Source organism: Pantherophis guttatus, chromosome 6 (assembly GCF_059756535.1).
Source record: "Pantherophis guttatus breed Tessera chromosome 6, ASM5975653v1, whole genome shotgun sequence".
In the NCBI taxonomy this organism is placed as follows: domain Eukaryota; kingdom Metazoa; phylum Chordata; class Lepidosauria; order Squamata; family Colubridae; genus Pantherophis; species Pantherophis guttatus.
In genome coordinates this window covers 68,610,336-68,634,468 of record NC_142068.1, presented here as the reverse complement: position 1 = coordinate 68,634,468, position 24,133 = coordinate 68,610,336, and the positions used below count along the sequence as shown (strand labels likewise).

General features: G+C 42.4%; 1 protein-coding gene across 1 annotated transcript; it reads right to left on the bottom strand.

The window, feature by feature from the left end:
* Positions 1-901: 901 nt before the first annotated feature.
* Positions 902-16,077, bottom strand: HHEX (hematopoietically expressed homeobox). Its single transcript, XM_034430435.3, has 4 exons — positions 15,616-16,077; positions 8,003-8,181; positions 6,300-6,350; positions 902-5,117 (listed from the first exon to the last, which is right to left on the bottom strand). The coding sequence occupies exons 1-4, from the start codon at positions 15,965-15,967 to the stop codon at positions 4,887-4,889; spliced, it is 813 nt and encodes a 270-aa protein (XP_034286326.1). The 5' UTR covers positions 15,968-16,077; the 3' UTR covers positions 902-4,886.
* Positions 16,078-24,133: the final 8,056 nt, after the last annotated feature.

Here is a 24,133-nt window from a genome sequence, read left to right as displayed (position 1 = left end):
TGCATTGCTGACCAGGATTATTGAGAGACCTTTTCATACAGTAAAAGTAACCTTTCCAGAAAAGCACCACCTTTCTAAGAAACATGTCCTTATCTAGAGCAAGTCCCATAATCCCTTGCCATCGAGTCTAGGAATTAGGAAGCTGGTTATCTAACATTTTTGTGGGGCACTAAGTCGACAAAGGCTATCATGGATGTTTCTTCCTCCTGTACATTTCCAGTTAAATATTCTCACATTGTAACATTTGTCATGCATGTCTCCTCTCTCTTAAGGTTTTCTCCCAAATACAATAGTGTTTCGGGAAAAAATGGTCTTCTTACAAACTTTTGAAAACATGGACTTAAAGAAATGTTAAATGCTAAATTAAAGAAGGTTCTTGTATTGTAATCTCTATTGTGGTCTGTCCAGATGTTTTTGAAGACCACTGAATTAAGGAAGAGAGCCTGTTTGGTTAAAAGTACCAGAAGAAACTGGAAGAGCTGGGTTCTAGTTCTGCCTTGCATGAAGTGATCTGGATACTTTTGAGCCAGCCACTTTCTATCTGCCCTAGGAATGAAACAAGGGCAAACCACTTTTTAAAATAAGTCCCTGAGAAAACTGCAGGGACTAATCCATCCAGTCACCAAAAGAAAACAATGATTTGACTGCACACGCACACACACACACAATTGAGGAATGTTGATTTACCGAGCCCAAAGTTTGCCATCTCTAAATTTTCAAAGTGTTCTAACCTTTAGTACTTATAAGGAGTTAAACTAGGAGGACCAGAAACTTGTGCTAGTATTTGTGCTACACATACATACAGTAATACATACTTTCTTTTAAATATATTTGGAAGTAATCTATTACAAATAATCCATGAAATATGTGGCTGGTTATTTAAACAATATTACTAACTGCCTGGGATGGGCACTGGCCAAGTTTTATTTCACAAGTAAATCCAAAAGTCTCCAATATTATAATTTTCTGTGATTAAACATAAAAATGAAACAATTACACAACAAAAATAGCAGCAGGAAGGATAAAAATACAGTATCTATCATCCTACTCTTTGGCTATGGTCATATAACTAAATTTCTGTAGCAAGTTAAAAGAGTAAATGCATTGTAAAATTACTCCCTATTGCAAGTGGTCCTTTAAGATGAAAGCACAGGTGGTCAAAAGTCTTGATGTCATGGATAGCACATCTTTGAGCAAATGATGCGAATTATGTCTTGTGCATCATTTGTCTGATAAGATTGTGATGCACACAAAGTCCCTTGCCACCTGCAACTGCCCACAGTTGCAAGATTTAATTCATCTTTCATTAATCAACACGTTCTTGGTTTGCAGAAATTAGAATGTCAAGTTTATTTCCAATTCCAGTTCTTGCAGACCAACAATTGTGGCTACTCTAAATCTGAACACACATGGCCTCGGATAAATAGGGGTTACCAGAGAGCAGAAGAATATGACAGTGTGCACAGTAACTTTGGTTTCTTGCCCATACCTTTGGTTCTGCATAATAGGTTATGATAGATCCCCTTCTATGATTTTATTTATTGTACAACAGGTACAAAGACACAACATAGATTTTTTTCATGTAACAGGCAACCTCCCCCCACTCCCTTCTAGCACTGATGTTGTTACTTAATTTGATAATGAAACTAGGAAAGAAAAAGCACCAAGCTCAGAGAACACCAAGGATCCCACAGTTCAACCCTGAGCTATAAATATTCTCATCTATCAGTAAAACAAGACTGATTTTTTTACCAGTGTTTAGGCAGCTGTAATATTTGGGATAGGGAGGATGTGTACTCCTGAGTTAAGCCATGAATAAGCAGCGGGCAATGAGACACACTCAGCTGCTCAACTTTTTGGATGACTGCAGGACATTGACCAGTAACAATATTATTTTTTTCAGCCCTTTTTGATTGTTAGGAGGGTTGTTTAAAGATGGGAATATTGAACAGAGAAATTTGAAAATCAAACTATTCTTGCTCTTAAAACCTCCTGAAACAAAAGAATGGCCTGTTTTTATCCAATTGGTGGAGTGGGGGGGAATAAGGATAGGAATGGCAACCTCTGGAAGCCAATGTACTCTTATTTCTATTTTTTTGTTCATTTATTTATATCCTGTCTTTATTATTTTTACAAACAACTCAAGGCAGCAAACATATCCATGCTGGCTTTCATGGCTAAGGCTGGGCTTAAACTCACAATCTCTTGCTTTGTAACCTGGTACTGTATCTTAACCACTAGATCAAAATGGCTCTAGAAATCTTGTTTCTAGCTTCTGCTACCCTCACTTCCTCAAAACTATGTCACCCAAGTTTGGCAGCAAAATAATCTAATCAGAATATTTAATAGATTGGAACTTTTTAATGGGGAAAATGAATACAAGTTTGCTTCCTACTTTATTCACATCCTATATTTTGGGGAAGGGAAAACTGAACCACTGAAAACTCCTACTCTGCCATATTTCAGCAACCTCAAGATATTAAGAAGTTACAAAAAGAGTGTTAGGCCACCCACATGGAATGAACCACGTGGTGGCCAGTTTCAGGATGCAGGTTTTCTTGGCCATAGAAATATACTTTAAAAACCGTGGTACAAGCAACTCACCAAGTCAGCAAACTCTGGTTCCAGGGCCATATGCAATCATTTTGCAGTCCCCTCAGATCAAGATGCCAGAATTCATTGGCATAATTACCACTGTATACTGTAGATCATGTTTTATGGCTGAACAGTATGACTTGGTATTAGACAAACCCTAAATGCATTTGCTGAAAATTTCTTTTCAGCATCTTATATCCATCAGATAGTTTCATAATCGTCAACTAGGTAAGGATTTTGCTTGTGGCCTGGTTGGAAATCCATCACTATTGGGCAGAAGTTGAAAAATCGTTCCAGAAGAAGTGCATGGCAAATTATTTCAGTAAGATTACCTACGAACCTTCATGGGTGCAGTTAGCAAGATAAAGCTTAAATTGAGGATGCCTTCTTTTTGAGCCAGGCTCTTTAAAATGCAGAGCAAATAGGTGCAAGCAAAAGAAAGGCAATAGACTATCACATTTAGAAAGACAATCTCATTAAAGTTTTTGTGTAGGCATTTCTTAGCGTACATGGCTTCTCTGGACTCTCAGAATGTAATGTGTAGGCAAGCTTTACTTAAACACAACAGATCCTTATATAAAAATAGTTAGCAAAACATAAAGGGCAAGTAACCAAATCCATTAGTTTTGTTTTAGTCTCCATCTTTAAGAGCATACATATAAACATATGTACTCATACATATAACATTTTAAAAATGTATTAAAATAAATGAAATATATACTGAATATTTTTAAAAATAGCCTTCAATTTTATATACATCTGGGACATAAATCCCACTGAATTAATGGGGCTTATATTTAAATGGACATGTAATAGTGTTAGTTGTAAAGACAAAGACCTGCTTGGAGGTGCATAGTAATATTTCCATTGTGCTGTCCTCTGCAGCCTTCATTAATCTGGTTCCCATTCAGATGGATTGGGCTATAGAAGTGGTTTGGGAACAGATATAGCTGTAGCCCAACACATCTGGAGGGTAACAGTTTGAAAAAAACAAAGTTAGTGTCTATAGGTATCTGGTAAATATTTATGGAGATTCTCAATCATCCAGGTCACAGTTGTCCCAAAGGTGCTTTTTCAAAAGGCAACTGGACTTTGTTTTTTCTTTAAAATGTTTCACTTCTCATTCACGAAGCTTCTTCGTTCTGATCTGTTGGTCTCTGGTATTCTTTAGCCATTGTTTACTGAAATCATACAACAAGTAAACTCTGCTAAATAAACCACACTGGCTGTGTCAATGTAAGATTCTAAGCCACAAAGAATGGGAACCCAGCCAGGATTTTGAACATGCTCTAATGATCTACATCATACACAACATTATAGTTGACTTATAGATCACACTAAGCTAAAAGAAAACAAACTACATAACATCTTAGTGAATAAGGCCTTTTTAGGATTCTTCCTTGTTCTAGGATACTGTACACAGGTAGAATCATTTCACACAATCTGGATTCATAATTCATTCAAAGGCATGGTTTTAGGCATGGGTTCTTGAATAGGCTATAGTAGTTGGATTAAAAAACAGACCACAAACTAGGATCTACAAACCAAAAATCTATATTATGACTAAACATGATAAGTGAATGTATAACCATAGTTTCTCCCTTCCGACCTTGGACTAGTGAGCATGGTTAGTATAGGCCAATATCAAGTTCCTTAGACTGTTCATATCTCAAATCAACCCAAAATAAAGTTCCTTTTCATTTTCCTACTATTATTTGTATTATTTAAGACCTTGCTACACACCTAATAAATGTCTCATACATTATTTTCCATACCTCAGGAAAGGTTATTTTAATGGAATATGTACTTTCATGAAGGATACTCTTATGACCCATGCAAAACTGATTTCATTCTGCATACTATTACATTTGTGAGATCTCTGCAAAAGGATGCATCCAAAGAACTAAAATTTTCCTTGAGACATCAGAAAATTCCTTTTTCGTGTTGTTCCCTGTTGTAATTGTTCTTTTTTCTCCCTGTGGTCTAAGGATCTTGATGTTTAAATTCATGGAGGAGAATGCAGCATTCTGGGCTAGGATACAAAATCAATCCCAGTACAAATAGAGGAACGCAAATATAGGATTCCCTTCCAGTCATGAAAGGATCTACTCCTTTATCAAATGGATTGTCTCGACAAACACAATGACAATTATTTACAGAGTTTGTTATTCCTTCCCTCTTTCTCCATCCAACTGAAAGAGAAGAGAAAACCCCTTTTTTTTAGCACTGATTGTTTTTGTCAAGCCAGTTCCTCTTAAAGTGCAAATAGAGGGAAAGTCCATCTTCAAGTGCTACAGATGGGGACCGTTGAAATAGCCTTTGTCTCCCTCAATGTCCACCTCTTGATCTGAATCATCTGAGATGTCCGAATCCAACTCTTCTTGGGAGACAGGTGAAGGGGTATATTGTGGCCTACGTGGAGAAACTCCCTTATCCATCTCAGGACTCAAGCAATTTTCTTGTTTGGAAGTCTGAAGACTTTCTCCACTTTCTGACTCTTTTTTGTTGGGTTGAGGGGTCTCCTGAGAACAAACACAGAAGTCATGGAATCAAGACTATTTGGTGAGAAAACAACTAGTTTGGAAAATATTGGACATTTCAAGCTTCCTTTGGACATTACAGAAATCTAGTTTTCTGAAAACCTAGTTCTGCCAACTGGCTTAGGACAGTCCCATTCTGGAGGCAGTTATAAGATTAGGAGAATATCTTACCTCTACCCCATTTATATATTAGTCCTTTTTATTCAATTTGTTGTTAATTTTAATGTTTTAAGTTTTAACTATGTTATTAACATTCCAATTTGTTACCCTGTAATTTATGAGATTTTAATCCGCTTAGACTCGCTTGATAGTGAGTAAAATAAAAAATTAAGTGAGCCACTCACTCTTTAATAAAAATAGTAGCTAGACATTAGGGTAAAATAGTAGCTAGACATTAGGCTAGACGTCAGCAACATCTTCCTGACCTTGGCTCAGCTCAGAAATCTAAGCAGAATTAGACCTGTTAATATCTGTATGAGAAAACACTAAGAAACCTATAGCACTATAAATCAAACTGGGATTTGGAAATAATGACTGAGGTGAATTGTTAAAGGTAAAAGGGTGAAAGGTAATCCATAAAAATTAGGCAAATTACATTTTAGGTTGGTTCTGCTCCATGGGAAATCAAGTAGACATATAGTTTCAAAGTTAGGAAGCTGCATCTTAATTAAAGTGTGAATCCCAAAATGAAATCATACCAATGTTGTATAATGTGCTTGGTTTGGTTTCGATTAAACATTATCTGTGCATAACTCTTCTAGTTGCAAAGTTCATTTTTCAGCTTATCACAATGTGTGAACTATGATTCACTTATCAATGCATGGTTAAAACAAGACATCATGGCCGAGGATAATGTGTGAACCCAGGAAATGTGTTCATCAGGAGTTTAATTTGATTAGGATTCAATAACTGCATGTGAACAGAGGGCATGTACCGCTTAGCACAAGAAACTGTCAACAATATCTAAACATGCCACAACTTTTGTAAAAACAAACATGTTGCTGTGATTCAGGAGCTTTTCAAATGTAATGTTTCGGAATGTCACTTGTCCTCTTAAGTAAGCTGAAATAATTAAGCACTCCCTATGATTCTGATCTCTCTAATTAAAATACAGGAATCTGGGGACAGCTAGTAAGATTGAGGAGCAGGAAACATTACACTTACCTGCTTTAAACGCCTCCATTTTGCTCGCCGGTTTTGGAACCATGTTTTAACCTAATTGGGGGGGGGAGAAAAAAGTTTACATGAGAGAAAATTATGAGGGAAAAACCCCTCTAAAAAGTACAATCCAATACACACTTATCTGCTATGGATAGGCCTGAGATACTCATCAGGAACTGCAATACTGTAAATGCCTACTCAAAAACTAGATATTTTTAATAGTATCAGAGTAAGGAAGGAACCTAATTCAAATGTGACTTCTGATTTAACCTGTCTACAGGAAGTTCTCCCTGTTAAGTGAAACACGCCTATAGTATTTAACAACCTGAGAAGTGGAGCCACTGTCTTGTTTTTTCAGGCCCCTGAAAGGGAAGATTTGAGAGCAATGACATCCACTTAAAAGTCTCTTTACCCCATCCCCTTCCTGTTCCCAAATTCAGAGACTTTCTCAAGCAAGAAAAAAAGAGCCTATCAGAATGACAGAGACATCTAACTGTATTGATCCTGCACAGAGAGGGCACAGCTATGTTCCAAATAATAAACGCACATCAATTTGCTTTTATGAGGCCTGCAGAGGAGATTAGTGGGTAGGATTTGTGGAATTTGGAAATAATTCTTCTGATACTTAATTTTCAAATGAACAACCTGTGGATTGAATGTAATCCATAGTGGAACCTCTCCACATTTTTCTGATTCACACCTTATCAGTTTAAAAAAAAAAATAGCACACACCTCAACATATGTATGCTTATTTATAAATTAAATATTACTATACTAACATATACATACATACCAATTACATTATATTTGGCATATTGTTTATACTTAATATAAATTATTTGTACAGCTTAACTTCTTTCTTTAGATGTGCTTTAAATCTGCAGTTCTCAAAGTATAGTCTGGGGACCCCATTTCAAGGATCCTCAAAGTCAAACAAATATTTGTTTTAATACAGTACATATTGATTGATGTAACCCACATAAATCAATGTCTGCAATAGTTTAAGAACGTATACGGGTCCCCAGCGACCAAAATGTTTGAGAACTCACTGCTTTAAATAAAATATAATCAGGCATTGTCATATTTTTTTCCCACACTTCAGGATATTGTATCGGTAGTCCTCGATTTACAACAGTTCATTTAGTGACCAAAGTTACAACGGCACTGAAAAAAGTGACTTATGACTGTTTTTCACACTTATGACTGCTGCAGCATCCCCATGGTCACGTGATTTATATTAGGACGCTTGACAACCGATCCCCTTTTGCTACCTTCTGACCAGCAAAGTCAATGGGGAAGCCAGATTCACTTAACCACCATGTTCCTAGTTTAATATTAGCAGTGATTTGCTTTAACAAACTTGGCCAGAAAAGTCTTAAAATGGGGCAAAACTCACATTAACAAATTTTTCACTTAGCAAGATAAATTCTGGGCTCCATCGCGGTCGTTAAGTCGAGGACTACCTGTATTGTGCAGCCCTGTAACTGGTGCATCCCACTTTGGAGCCTGTTGCCTCCAAAGGGTTCAAGGTTTTGGAGACCCAGCGACTTCCACCAGCCTCCATTCTTAAGGCAAAGCAAACCAAAGGCGGCTCTTCGCGGGAAAAGGAGCCTTCTACTAACTTGGCTGCCTCCGCCGGCGAAGTCCGTTTCACCACCACCCCCGAATTCAGTTTTGGCGGGAAACGTTTTTGGCGGCCTTCTCACCTGCCTCTCGCTGAGCTGCAGCACTTTCGCCAGGCGCTTCCGTTCCGGCGGGGAGAGATATTTCTGCGTCTCGAACTTCTTCTCCAGCTCGATGGTTTGGTCGTTGGAAAAGCGCACTTGGCCTCCTTTCCGCTTGTGCAGCGGCCTCTGCATGAAGGGGCTCCACAGCAGCGGCTTCCCTGCAAGAGACACCAAACGGGGTGGGGGTTAGGAACCACCAGGGAGGGGCGGCAGGAGCTCCCTTTCTCCGCCACGGACTCTCGCTTTCCTGGCTGGCTTTCCTCCGCTTTCTCCAACTCGGAGTACTTACCCTTCCCTTGCTTAAACTCAAGGGGGAAAAAAAACACTTGTTCGTAATTCTACTGATCTTTGGTCCCGACAAACAAGGAGGCAGTCCCGGTTCCCTCCCGCCCAGATGGGGGAAGCGGCAGCCTTCCGCATGTTACCCCTGCAAAGCAAGGCATTTTAGGGTGGAAAGGGTTCCCCTCCCCGCAATTTCGGACCCTCCCGACGTGACCGTCGAGGAAGCAGCTAAGAGCCCAGCGTTTCATCCCTTTTTTTTTTTCATGTTTTATTTATATAACATTCAATTTTCATCAAACAGTGTATTTTGGGTACAGTTATGTTTAAATAGTCATGTTTATACATCTTTATTGTCATCACCATCGTATTAATAATATAATAATATAATTAATATATTATATTATTATTTATAATATAATATAATATTATTATATTAATATAAAAATATAAAAATAGGCGTGAGCTTAAATGGATTCCAGAGGATGGTAGAAGACAGGAAGGCCTGGAGGAACATTGTCCATGGGGTCACAATGGGTCAGACTTGACTTCCCAACTAACAACAAAAATAATAACTTTAATAATACTTAACATTTAACATCATCTTTAACAACTCTCCTCAATACCATTTCCTCCATTTATATCTCCTCCTTTCTAACTTCTGTTCCTGTTATCTAGCCATTGATAAAATGTGTCCCATATCAAAAAACATTCAACTAAGAGCCCAGCGTTTCATTCTTAAATCACTCGGTGAGAATGGTATGGAGTGCAAAGACATCCCTCTCTGGATCGTTCTTCTTCACTTGATGGGTTTCTTTCCAAAGGCATTTTAAACAGCATTAAAAATCCTCACTTGTCCATAGGTGTGTCATAAGAAACACCTGCGCGCCGAGGAAGGCCTGGTCTGAGCTCAGCAGATGGATAGCAAATATTTCCCATTTGTAGCTTCTTTTCGATGGGTATATTTAATTGGTACACCAGCAGTACCTTAAACGCCCACAGGCGTCATTAAGCGAGAGACCTGAAGATTACAGACAGAACTGTGGGAAGGGAAATTGCTTATTTTGCTGCTGCCCTAGATTGTTTCCCAGTCAGATTCCCACAATATTTTGGTAGAAACAAACTTTACAATTGGAAGTCCGCTTTCTAAAAGTCACTTTGGGCCCAACCACGGTCCTAGTGCAGGTGTTTTCGTGAATGTCTAGCCCCACTCTGGCAATATCTACAGGTAGCCCTTGAGTTACGAACACAATTGAGCCCAAAATTTATGTTGCCAAGTGAAACATTTGTTAAGTGAGTTTGCCATTTTTTTACGACTTTTCATGCCACAATTGTTAAGTGAATCATCGCATTTGTTAAGTAAGTAACATGGTTGTTAAGTGAATCTAGATTTCCCATTGACTTTGCTTGTCAGAAGGTCGCAAAAGCTGATCACATGACCCTGGGACACTGCAGTCGTCATAAATATGAACCAGCTGCCAAGCATCTGAATTTTCATCATGTGACCATGGGGATCCTGCAACAGTTATAAGTGTGAAAAACGGTAATAAGTCACTTTTTTCAGTGCCATTGTAACTTTGAACAGTCACTAAATGAATTGTTGTAAATCGAGGACTATCTGTATTAGGAGGGTGTGTTCGCGCAATCCCACATTACTTTACTCATCATGTACTCAACCCAACTGTATGATGTGAAGGTCGCACAGAAGCTAAATCGCACAGGATGATACACAATAGGCCAAAGCGTGCCTACCGTCCCTGTCCTAATATCCTCTTTTATTCGTATCCATTTCATGTATTAATAACCATGTTTATACCTATATCTGTTATCTAATACGTGCTTGACAAAATAAAAAAAATAAAATAAAAAAAATATTAAACTTATGGTTGGGGTAGGGGCATCTGGAGGAGACTGTCTGTTATAGATTGGGGGACCCAACCTACTTCCCTCCACCTGCTTCAGCTTCCATCAGGCAGCTTTGAAAGGGATCGTGGGAGTTGTAATGCAAATCAGTTGCGTCCAAGGGGTCGAAAACCACAGCACACAAAACTGGCAATCGGTTTCAACTCAGCCAGAGTTCCTAAAATCCGAAGTCCACCCGTTTAAGATGCAGGCTTGTCTATTCAGACGGACTACTAGACTTTAAGGGACAGCTGGTTGTCCGAATCTGCCGGGAGTTGGGTGGGCGGCAGGACCGAGTCGGCGCGGTTCTCTCTTGGGCCAGCCTTTTGACGTGCGCCGGGGGGCAGAGGATCCTGGAAGCAGGCCGCAGAAGGCGAGGGCAGCATTTCCGTCAATGTGTTTCCTGTTGGTGCATCAAAAGGAGAAGAAAGAGCCGAGCCTTCCTCCCTGCAGCTCGAATACGGCTTCAAACAAACCCCGGGCATCAATTTGGAAGGCAAAGATTGCGCCCCCGCTTCCTCCCCGCGCAGAAGAGACCAGATCCAGATCTCGCGCCCGATCCTCTTGGGTCAGGCCCGCCTGCTGATCGCCCTCTGCCGAACTCTGTCGAGTTATTCTCATTCTTTGTCCTCGGAGGTACACTACTCCTAAACATGGAGGTTTCGTTATGCGCTCGCGGCTAACAGCTTTCTAGAAGTCTATCCCCCATGCATAAGGTCTCGTTCTATCAACCAGCAGGTGGGTTTGCGGGGTGGGAGTGGGGGGCTGGGTCCTTTCATGATCTCAGCCATCAAGAGGGGAGAAAGCGATTTTGAACCTGCCCGGATAGATTCTGTAGTGCCCCCGATTTGGTTGAAAACTTTAGCGGCTCTTGTCCGGAGGATCCATTTTTAAACGAATGGCCCCAAAGGGATTTTACATCCCACCTGACGGCTTCAGGCTCTCGACTCAAGCCATCGAAACCTCTGATCACCAATTCAGTTCTAAAAGTAATTATGCCCCAAGTGACGTGGAACCGTTCAAAACCGGAGATCAAAACTTCGCCGTTTAGACTTATATTATAAAAAGGGAGGAGGGAATCCACAATCGCCCTCCTAATTGTATTTGGTCCCGCTAGCCAAATAAACGAATTTTAATTTGAAAATTATTCTCTCCCCCCCACACACCGGCCCACTACAATATATGTAAGTAAAAAATAAAATATTTTCTTTGTCCTTTTAAAATGATATTGACAAACGAAGATCGAAGAGGCAAGAAGAAAACGGCTTTTTTTTTCCTGGAATTGGCACAGAACTTCACCATAATGCGCATGAGGACAGGAACCTTATAAATCACCCGGTTTAGGGCCTGTGGACTGTATCTCTAGATGACCTTACTTAAAGTGTGCGGCAACGTCATTGTTGCTGTTTTACTGCCTAATTTCCTTACAGAAACAGCTATTTCGCCAGGAATATCCAACTGGTTCCTGCTTTCCGTCTCTTTAGACAGCAATCCTATATCCTCCCTTCTCGCTTTGCTGGTTGCCTCAAGAGGCAAGCATAGGATCGCTCCCCATCGCCTTTTCCTCTGGCAATTGGTTTTTGTGTCAAAACCTTGTGGAGACTTCAGCGATTCTCTTAAAATTTTTGTAAATGTCCCTGCAAAAAGTTACACAATTTATTCAGCAGTTACATCTATTTTTGAATTTGTGAGATTTGTGAGTTGAATGCCAGGTTAAAACATCACAATTATAGTGTGTGTCCTTTGTTGAAAGCCTTATGGATGCAAATAAAAACGAATTGGATTAGCTGGGCTCTTGTTTTCCGGTTTACAGGAAGGGAGGAGATTTATTTCCAAATAATGTAATTCAGGAGGTAAATCAACAAAGCAATAAAAACCATACAGAGCAATAATATTTGTTGCAGAATGTTCAGTATCCAAAAAATATCCAGTCTTTTTATAGATCATTTGTATAAACATAAATCAATGAGTGGAATTACAAATGAAAAGGCAGAATACACACTTTCAGACCCACCTTTTATATTTGCAAATACTTAATATATATTATTTGTTTTTGCGAATGTAAATCGATTCAGGAAAAGAAATGTGTGTGTAATTAGATGTAATTCACAGAATGTCTTCTCCAGAAAACCCATATGGATATACCACGAAACTTGGTTAAATTATCTCTGTTCAGAACAAACCAAGTTAATCAATCCTCCTCAACTACACAAAATAGACAGAAGGAAGCAAGCTGAAAAATTTTAACCTTGGACTCAAACACACTTAAGGACAAAATCCCATTAAAATGTATGGATGTGCTTTGTTGTTTTATTTATCTTTAGAAATACCGGTAACTAAAATACCAGTGTGTGAAAAAGTGAGCGGTACCTGGGAGCAAATCCTTACTATTCAGCTTCTGTTTCAATCTGGGGAAGGTTGGGAAAGAGAAGATGCTGACTTAGGTTCCCATGCCCCGATAAATTTTGAGATGAGCCACAATCCCACACTTCTACCATAGGGGGAATTCACACATTTTCTGTATATGAAACAGCCATTCCCCCTATGTTGCTTACGTGGAGTTTATTCTGAAGAGAGCTTCTGCCTTCTCAGGGAAACGGAGATTACTATTCTCAAACTAAATCCGCAAGGGAGAACAATCAGGAAACAACTTCAGAAAACCCCGAAATCCCGAGGCAGACGTCTTCGGAGCTTAGATTCCCTGGAAACCCCACTTCTGATTAACTTGACCTCCATTCACTCAACACAATGTTGCGGTTTCCAGGATGCCCTGAATTAATGGATCGCCCATCTGGGTTTCCCAAAATCCTGGGCTAAATGTGGTTGCCTAATCTGTGTCTCGTGAACAGCCATTCTGTTTTTTTTTCCACATTTGTATAGAAGTCTAGAAGTCAGAAACCAGTCCCATCCGGCGAATGGAATCGGGTGCCACTTTCCAGGTCCCAATCCACTCTTTTTCAGCGGACTCTCTCCCGTAGGAGTGGGATGGGCAGTTTCAATTACGCACTTCCACTTCAGTGGCACTTATTCCCCCTGGGCTGAGGAGTCTGGACGATGATGGGTTGCTATTTGTGTTTACGACTCGAACCCAGCACCAAAACAGCCAGGAAGCCAAGAACGTTTGTAGTGCCCCCCCCCCAAAAAAAATCTTGGTAGCCTTTGGGGCGCTCCTTATTTCTTGGAGGCCTGAAGCTCTTGAGATGTTCCTGGGAGGAAAATGACATTGAGGTGGCCGCAGAAACAAACGACAATTCGGCACCTCTTGGAAGTCTCCCTGGAGTGGGTGGAACCGACTACGCAGGTCCGGGATCCCGAGGTCGCGCCAGAAGGCAGGAGGCCGAGCGGGCGCGTTTCAAAGAGTCTGTCTCTCCTCGCCTCCCTCCCCTCCCCTCCACTCGCCCCCCCCCCCCTGCTTCGGTTTGGCTTTCTGTCTGTCTCCGCGCCTTTGAAAATGCAGCATTGTTGTTTGCGTCAGGCATTCAGCAATTTCGGTGCAAACAGCCTTTTTCTTTTTTTTCTTTTCTTTTCTTGAAAGGAAGCAACGAGTTATTTTAGCTGTCATAAAGCTCCATCCCACACAGAGGAAATGAACAATATCAGAAAAACGGATCCGGGCTATCAGAAGCCGAGTGTTTCCTGAATGTGTCTGTATTGAGGATGTCGATAAAATAATCAGCAGCGTGCACGGCTCCCGGAGACGAGCCAGCTCCGGGCGTCCAGGAAAATACTTTACAGCTTCTGAAACCAGATTTGCTCCTATCAAGAGCTCAAGATATCCTGTATGAACGGAAAGGGGTCAGCCAACCTCGCTCAGACGGCACGAACCGACTCCTACGCCAAGCCGGCGATTCGCAAAGACGCGAGGTCGAACCGGACCGGGTGATGGACCGAAAGATCCGTAGAGATCCGGATTGGGTTTTTCCAATAGTTCTGGAATCCCAATTTCTAGAAATCCTTAAAGACATGGGCATTGTAGTCCATTACCAATAGGCACGCTTATCCGCAAATAATAGAAGCACGCCTTTTTCTCAATTAAGCCAAGTTTCTGACCTTGCCCGACTCACTGATTTCTAAGTTAACCTAAATTGGAATCTGTACCAAAGTAGACTAAAGTAGGAATATCCTATAATTTAATGGGACGTAGGAAACGGCGGGAAGACGGTGGAAACACACACATATACCCTTTCAAAGCCAGACTATATATTTATCAAGGAAAGAGGTTGAGATGTACAGGATTCGGGGGCAATAGGTATGGCTTGCCCCCCCCACACACACACATCCTTCCTAGGATTGTAGAACTGTGCAAGATAAATTTAGTAATTAAATGATCTGATTGATGGCTGTTTTTAGCTGCTGTTGTTCAAGATACGAAAAGTGATAAAATGCACTCCTCGGAATATTTTCGATTTGTCCAGGGGTTCCCCATTATTGTATCCTAATTTGGGGGTGGGAATACCGGGGAGAAATGAATTCTACGGACACGGGTCCACCGCACCCACAATTTACGGCCACCGCCGAGCCATCGCCCCCTTCCACCTTTGCGCGCAACTTAATTGATCGTCACAATGACGCTGGCTTCCGAGGAAACCCAGATAGGGAAAGTGCTCGGCGGCAACTCATTCAACTAAACCGACTTCTAAGGAAAGCCTTCGGAAGAAGAGAGGGCTCGGAAGCAAAACCAGTCCGAGTTAACCCGCCTTCAGACCTCCTGAAAAGACTCGCTACTTGTTGGTCTGCAGTTTCTCCAGCTCAGAGATCGCAGTAGTATCCCTCGGTTGAAGCCACAGGCAAGCAAATGTCAAGGCGATCTCTGCAGAGCCTGGCACACAATTTCCTAGTAGACAGCAACAAGACCGGACTCTTGTTAGAAGTTTCCGTGGTTAGAGGACCATTTCCGTCCGCTGTCCTCCCCACCCCCACCCCTCCATCCGCCACTGTTGGAACCACTCCAGACGACCTCGCAAATCGCGAGTTGGGACGATGCCCTATTTATTCGACCCCCGTTAAATCGGTCCGGAATTATAGACGGCGCTTCATTCGCGAAAGTGAAAAGTGATAAACCGCTGGAGCCGCTGGGCTGGGCGTTGCTCGTTTCTCCTACTCAAAACACAGCAAAACTCTTCCCGAGGGATTCTTTTATAGGGCCACCTTTTTTTTTTTTATTTAAAGGCTTAAAGACCCTCTGAGAATCGCCCCATAAATCAGCTCTGATTCCAGAGCGCCAAAGACGTCTCGGGAATCAGGCGAACCGGCAGGATCCTGCCAAAACGGTGGAGTGGGAGGGGGGACGCCGCTCCCCTTTCCCCTAATCCCGGAGCAGGCCAGCCGGAGCCAGGAGGCGGCGGCGGCGGCGGCGGCGGCTCCCCCCCCAAAAAAACCCCTCCTCCTATTCCCCGGGCCGCGAGACTTACCCAGGGGATCGTGGCGGAGGAGGGCGTGCGAGTAATCGCCGACTGCGCGGGGAAACGGGTAGAGGGGCGGCCCGGCCGCAGGGCCGTAGGGGCCGCTCCCGTAGGTGGCTGCAGCCAGGGGGTGTGAGAAGGCCGGGTGGATCGGCGTCGGCTCGTAGATGGGAGTCCGGTAGGAAGCCACCAGGCTGGTGAAGGAGGAATTGGGCGACGGCAAGGTGGGGGGAGGCGGCCCCGGCACCCCCCTGCCCAGGATGTCTTCGATGTAAAAGGGCGTGGGGTGCACCGGCTGCAGCATCGGGGTGGGCGCGTAGAGAGGGGGCAGAGAGGCCGACCCCGACGGCTGGTATTGCATGGCTGGTCTGGGCAGAGCTTTTTCCACGTTCGGGCTTCGGGCCCCGGCCCGTCTTTCCTCTGCCGGGACCCCACCGCAGCAGGGCGAACCGCCTCCCGCACGGCAAGTTTCAATCTGGGAGCTCCGCTGGGCAGCGCCGCTTCCTGCCCCGGGCCTCGAGTCCAACCAATGAGACGGCCGGCGGTGAAGCCGGCCACGCCCACAGGCCCCGCCCACCCCCTCGACTTTCTGCTGTCCCGCGGCGTCAATCCACAGCCCCGGACTGAACGACTCCGCAGGGAACGCCGGATGGGGTGGGGTGGGGGGGCACGGCTGTGCTCCTTAAAGTGTATTCCTAGGACTCTTGGGGGGGGATGTCCCTGTGGACCCTGCGAGGGGGCGGCGAAATCAAAATCATTTGCAAGCCTATGTTGAAAAATAACACAGTATTAAAAAATCCCAATAATCTTGAGAAGTGGTGGGTAGCCAATACATCGGTTTCAACTCGGTAAATATAACCCATGCGGGCAAAAACCTCTTTTGGGAATCCTCCGTCGTTTCTAAAAGTGGGAAGTGGTCCCTAGGGGGGAGGGAGTTAAGAGCACTCCCCCGCCAGATTGCCCGATTCTTCTTCTCCTGAAAGACTCCTGGACTGGTTTTGATTGCCTGCAAAAATAAAAGAAGTCTTCTTCCTATTTCACCCCCTTTCCCCCCCATCCTCGATAATACAATACAGCAGTGTTTCTCAACCTTGGTAGCTTGAAGATGGGTGGACTTCAATTCCCAGAATCCCCCAGCCAGCAACGCTGGCTGGGGGATTCTGGGAGTTGAAGTCCACCCATCTTCAAGCTTCCAAGGTTGAGAAACACTGCAATACAGGGGGAGGCGTGAAGCCCCCTTGGTTAAATGCAAAGGAACGTGCTTGGGTCCTGCAATTCTCTCCGCCGATTTACTTAACCTCTGTTTTAAAACCATCTCCAAGCTAGGGAGGTGTGACGGTCCCCGCAAGACGTAGGGATGCTCTGGACACGTGTAGGATGCGTTTAGCTCTACAAACCAAGGATTTTTGTCTCCCGTTTCTCTCGAATGCATTTTTCTAGGGCAAACATCTTTATTTAGACCTGTTGAACTGTCCACAGTTCCCACTTTACAAAGCAGGATTGTGGCAGCTGTTCCTATACAAATCCAAATGGCACCCAAGTTCGGAAGTCTAATTTGATAAGTTGGAGGCAAAGGCTGAAGGACAATAGAGTAGCTTTCTGGTAAGCCTAAATTTAAACCTCTGGAGTCTTCTTTCTCACAACCCAATTATTGTGGTTAAATCAATCATGGTTCACCCGGTCCAAATTTCTAAATTTTCACTAAACTAAACACAAGGTTGGATTTTCACAAGCTAAAATACAGTTGAACACAATTCTGTTCAGTAATTGCATTCACACAAAAGGTTCAATTTGTTTCCTGTATTAACCCATTCCCTGGGGATGTTGAACCATACCCGAACAAAATGTATTTATAAACCACCCTAAACCACTGGAATATCTATAGACAAGTTAACACCAATTAAACATGTTGTACTAATGCATCTTCTAAAAGATGGTAACTTATAAGTTATGCCGCATAACTCTCAATGATTCTGGGCAGTTTTTAACTGACCTGTGAATATATGGGTATGATCACAGTTATTGTGCCTTATGAAACCAGTCTGTATGTCTGTCTCTCTTTTACTTGAAATTTGACCTCAAAATTTGGTTTTAATCCCTGAATTCATCCAGAGTTGTTTAATTCCCTAACAGGCAATAATGCTATCCAGCAAAGATGGTCTGATAGGTAATACACATCCAGGAATCACAGCTTCCTCTTTTCCAATCTTCCTCAATTGCAGCCTTCTCAATAGGTGGGACAGAATTTAGGCCTACCAGAAGTGGGCTGTAAAAATCCAGATGACCACTGGATGGCAGCAAAGACAGACAGAAAACTTACCTCTTGGAGGTCATATATCAGGCTTCTAGTTTTTAGCAGGCTAGATATGTTGTAGTCCTATACAACTGAAGGGTCTCCAGGTCAGAAAATGCATGCCGTTGGGTCAGTCAAATTCTTCTTTGGAATTAAGAGGTACATATGTTGGCTTGGGAATTTCTCTAGCAGAATTCAGCAGAATCTCAAAGTCTTCATTAAAATGAGATTTGCTAGGCAGGTCTACCCCCAATATGATCTACCCAATTTTCTGGTTCATTCAACTAGCCATACTGAATGGGATGAGGTTTACACAACATGTTGGACTAAAGCTGGCTGGTGTGGGATTCAGGGTGTGGTGGGAACCCAGTTAGTCTCAGAAAGGTCTGCCTGAATATCCAGTTCCAGCTCGGGCACAATACAAAGTGGTTCCTGCAGATTTCTTGCCCTGGCAGGATGTTTTTTGGGGGGAGGTGGGGATGGGGTGAGGGAGTAAGCTTCTGTATATAAACAGGGAGCAAAAACCATGCTCACTTGCACTGATTTTGTTACCTACTTTGGTAATGAAATGTCTGCAGATAAACCACCAAAGTCAAAGAGCACCAAGAACTCAAGAGTTACAAATAACACTCCTCTATTGGAGAGGGGTTCCTTTCAGCTTTTTCAGCATTGCTATTTGGAGAGTACAAAGCAGGTTTCAGCAGGTTCTGACCAGTTCTGGAGAACCGGTAGTGGAAATTTTGAGTAGTTCAGAGAACTGGTAGTAAAAATTCTGACTGGTCCCACCTCCACCTATTCTCTGCCTCCAAAGTCCCAGCTGATTGGAAGGAAATGGGGATTTTGCAGTAACCTTCCCCTGAATTGAGGAGGGAATTGAGATTTTACAGTATCCTTCCCCTGCCACACCCACCAAACCATGCCACACCCACCAAGCCACACCCACAGAACTGGTAGTAAAAAAAATTTGAAACCCACCACTGGTGCAAAGGGTGCATTTTCTTTCATTTTAGTCATAAACCCCCACACACACATACGCACACACCTGACTCTCAGTACATCCCTTGGCATGCCATGCCAAGCTTGATGAAGTCCTGAAGTCCTGAATTTGTGTTGTCTTTCTCAGGAGATGAGATACATGTGTTTTGCAGCTAGCTTGGAATTTTATGCATCATCTTCCTATCTCAGGCCAAAAGTGCCTTTGATCTGAAGGAATCTGGTTCATTTTACAGCTGGTTGCTCCCAATTCAAAAGACTTTTTTTCTTTTAATGTGCTAGGCCTGTGTTTCTCAAACCTTTGGAACTTTAAGATGGGTGAACTTCAATTCCCAGAATTCCTCAGCCAGCCATGCTGGCTGGGGAATTCTGGGAATTGAAGTCCACCCTCTTAAAATTCCCAAAGTTGAGAAATACTATGTTAGGCTGTGTCTTGCCTGGTTTGTGCTTAGCATATTGACTGAGACAGTGATTCTGGTTAATGAAGCAAATCTGCTCCTATGGAAACTCACTTTTTAGGGCCTGATCCACAACCACAATGAATCTAACCCCTAATCCAATCCATAGAGACTCACCCAACACGTGGAGCCCAAACCAAACAAACCATATTCCTGTTTAGTGTGAGGTGAGAACCCAGCCAAACATACTGTAATTTGTCTAGCCAGCTTCATTCAAGGATAAGGAGCTTTACACCTAAGTGGCTCTTCCCCTCTTCTGTGGCTTTTAAAAAAGTCATTCTTTTAATTGACTGAATAAATTTGCAGCTCCAGCAGATTAGCAAAGGATAATCACCCTTCCCTAACACCCTGCTCCCTTCCCCAGGTCTTATTTCTGGAAAAATTGTGCCCCAAAAAGGAGAGGAGACAACAACTCTCTGTATCTCTCTCTAACTTCTGTGGTCCTTCGCTCACTAGTGATTTCAAGGACAATCATAATAGGGGTACAATCACATGCTTGAGGCCACCTTCTTAATTTTTTTTCACCACAGCCTCTGGGTACCCCTATATCACAAAAAGGCCATGAGAGTGGCCACAACTGGCTGAGAGTGTCACTCCTTTTTCTAAGCTATTTTCCCCATGACCATGGATGCAGGCATTATGCCATTGTGGGATCCTTCGTGCTCTTTGACGTTGGTTATTTTTTTGCAGACATTTCATTACCCAGTTAGGCAACATCATCAGTGCTAGAAAGGAGTGAGGTTTGCTCCTTGTTTTTTATACAGTGGCTTGCTCTGTCAGCGTTGATCTTTGGCAGTGTTGACCTGTCACTATGACCTTATCATTGATGTGGTGATATGCAGCCTGTTAGATTACTATTAGATCAGTAGGAGAGCCTGGGTAGATGTTAGATTAGGATTTGGGAGGCTTGGGAGATCCAGATTCAAGGCCATCTTCAGCCACAGAGGTTTTGCTGGGTGATTTTGGGCCAATCAATTTCTTTCAACCCGAACTTACCTCACAGGGTTGTTGTGGGAAGAAATGGCGGGAGGAATGATCTGTTTTGTGGCTCCGCAGGGTGGAGAAAAACCCTTTCCTTTTGAGACAAATGATTCCTGGTGACCACCATGGACACATCTGTGCCAGAGGTGGGTTTCAGCAGGTTCTGACCAGTTCTGGAGAACCAGTAGCAGAAATTTTGAGTAGTTCAGAGAACTGGTAGAAAAAATTTTCACTGGCACCGCTCCCATCTATTCTCTGCCTCCCAAGTCCCAGCTGATCGGGAGGAAATTGGGATTTTGCATTAACCTTCCCCTGGACTGGGGTGGGAATGGAGATTTTACAGTATCCTTCCCCTGCCACACCCACCAAGCCACACCCATCAAGCTATGCCACGCCCACCAAGCCACACCCACAGAACCGGTAGTAAAAAAATTTGAAACCTACCACTGATCTGTGCATGAAATAGAAGAGTTTTGCTGCCTCGGAGGACTGGTTTTATTCTCCTGCCTGGAATTGGAAAGTCCTGGTAGGACTTCCTAGGCGGACTCTGCTTAGCTTTCTGTGGTGGCCAATATTGGTGCTGCCATCTGCCGATCAAAAACGGGAAAGAGAGCTAATCCATCAATCAACCCTTCGGCAGCCAAAGCCTCGGGGAAATATGACCACTAAGGAACGGGCTCTATTAGCTTCTGCCTGCTCTCTTTATGTCTTTTAAGGCGGAGCGCGCATGTTCTTTCTCCGCCGCGGAGATCAGCCTTCATTTTGCTCTGGAAGATGTTAGATGTGCGGCTTGATTTACTTAGCATGCCTTTTACTTGTGTTAGTTAGCAAACCACAACACTTCTCGCCGTGGCGGGAAACACGGGTGGGAGAGAGGGACTCGAGGGCCTTGGAGAGTCGCCAGTCCGCGCGGAGAAATAGGAATCAAATAGACGCAGGAAGAAGATTGCCAGCCTCCCTTTTTTTAACCTTACTGAAAACTTTCAGTAACTTTTCAAATCACGCATTTCTGGGTATTTGCGCGAAACGATCGTTTTCCGGGCTGCCCAGAATAAAAATGCCTTTTAATCCCATCATTGCTTCAGCCCAAACTTTTCCCGCCATTTCTTTTTTTTTTTTTTCCTTCTAGAAGTTCATATCCGATTAATTCCGACTATCCAGAAACGTTACTTTTAGAAAGTTTTAAATATAATTGTCTTAAATTTTATACGGGATTGTCTGATTATTTGATAACAGCCTTTTGCTCTTCTTCAAATTCGGTGATTTTGTCCTACTTTCCTATTCTGTCAACAGGCCCTCATCAAACAACTTCAAACAACCCATAACATTGAACAGTTGTGGGTTTTTTTTTTAAATAGAAGACTGCTTGGAGTTTCAATATTCTTGCTCTGCTGGATACTCAAACCTATAAAAAAATTAATTATATTCTGGCTAAATTAAACTTCCTCATTTCTCCTCCCTTTTCTTTCTTCTGTTTAAATGTGGGAGAACATATGTTTCATTCTCCAGCTTCTGAGATCACCTTAGCGAGGTCATCTCTGCATAATTAAGTACTAATTCAATATTTGAACCACCAGCTCTATAATTCTGGGCTATGAACTATGGGAGTTAAATCCATCAGTCTGCAGGGCTCCAGGGTTAGGAAAACTTGTAAAAGAATCAGAGAATAATACAAAAGTTTGAAGGAAAACTGATTAGCCAGAACAGGTAACCTTTTGAAACGTAAGGTTTTCAGGGTATCCTTTTTTGGGAATAGAGATAGAAAAGAGAAATGTTTGTAGATTAAAAAGAAGATGGCAATTCATACCTTGGAACCTCATGACATTCTCTTGCTTCTGAAAAAAAAAGTAAAAATAAATTCCAAATGTTAAAAAAAATTGATAACCCCCAAAATCGGAAACAGTACACTACTGTGCAGTTGTTACTTAGATTTTTGGCTTATTATGGGACTTATTTTATGGACTTTTATGGAGTAAGTTACTAATACATGTGACAAGTGAAGATTTATAGGACAGTCCTGTATTAGTAGTGGATTGTTGCTCTTGCAGATGATTGGATTAAAACTGCCATCATCCTGAACTTGAGGAAACCTGTAGTTCAAGTTTCTAGGTGGAAGGAAGGAAGGAAGGAAGGAAGGAAGGAAGGAAGGAAGGAAGGAAGGAAGGAAGGAAGAAAAAAAGGGGGAGGTGAGGAAAAGCCATCCCTGAGTCAACTCTTTATTCTGGAGTTTATGTAGTTTTCAGGGTAACTAATATGGAATTGGCTTTCAATGCTTGCTTCAAGGATTTTTTTTTCACTTCCCAGTCAAGCCTACAACCCTAGAATTTCCTAGTGGTCTCCCATCCAAATACTAACAAGAACTGGCCCTCCTTATCATTTTAAGATTTTTTAAAAAAAATTTGATTTATATGCCGCCCTTCTCCGGAGACTCAGGGCGGCTTACTCAAGTTCAACTAGTATCTCTCATATGTTTTTCCTTGTGCTACTGTTCTTTTAATAAGCATTGTGTTTCAATTGCATGGGCTCACACAACATGCTAAGCCATAAACTGTGCTTTAGATTGGTAGCTGATCTTCTATAATCAGCCAAGCAAAGACCAAACCAATCACGTCATGATTGAACTTGCTAAGGTTTTTCCTTTCCCTTTCCAGATAGTCCTCGACGTATGACCACAATTGAACCCCAAATTTCTGTTGCTGAGACAGTTGTTAAATGAATTTTGCCCCATTTTACAACCTTTCCTGCCACGGTTAATTGAATCACTGCAGTTGTTAAGCTAGTAACATGATTGTTAAGTAAATCTGGCTTCCCCGTTGACTTTGCTTGCCAGAAGATCGCAAAAGATGACCCCAAGACATTTTATTTATTTATTTATTTATTTATTGGTTCGATTTATATGCCGCCCTTCTCCGGAAACTCAGGGCAGCTTACAATGCGTTAAGCAATTGCCTTCATACTTTTGTATATACCTGCTTAGTAGGGCTTTCGGGGGGCCCCTAAGCGGTGTTCTTTTTTATACAAAGTCGGCTTATTGCCCCCACAATCCGGGTCCTCATTGCAACCATTATAAATATGAGTCATTGCCAAGCATCTGAATTTTTATCACCTGACTATGGGGATGCTGCAACGGTCGTAAGTGTGAAAAACAGTCATAAATCACTTTTTCAGTGTTGTTGTAACTTCACTAAATGAACTGTTCTAAGTCTAGGACTACCTGTATTGTTTTCTGCAGAAAGAAGAAAGTAGTAAATTTGAGCAAGCAAATAGAAGTATAAACAAAATAAGCACAATTATGACCTACCATTACAAGTATAAAATCTGTGAATCTAGATCACCCAAACTTAGGTACTAAAGGTTCGTGCTGGCTGGGGAATTCTGGGAGTTAAAAGTTCTCACATTTTAAAGTTGCCAAGTTGCTCTAAACTTTCAAAAAAGGAGGGTGAAAGGGTTGTTTGTTTGTTTTTCACAAATAATGGCCAGTCTTTCCAGACAGTCATTTTCACATATTTATAGAGTAAGGATGCCAGTTTATCTGTTAAGATCATTTTAACTCCAGCTCAGGGGCCTCTGTCAAAAAAAGGAAGCCTCTTATCTTTGCTGTTTAGGTCCTATCTTGTCCAGAGACTGGCTCCCTTCCTTCCCAGAGCAAACAATCCACCTGACTAGGTGGTGCCAACTCATCGTGTTGACTTTCTCCTATAATTGCTGGTTTATCAGCTTTGCTCCTTAAACATCTCAATCCATCTCAGATTAAAAGCAGAATAAACGAAGGCACCAGGTGTATGCTCATGTGCACGCACAA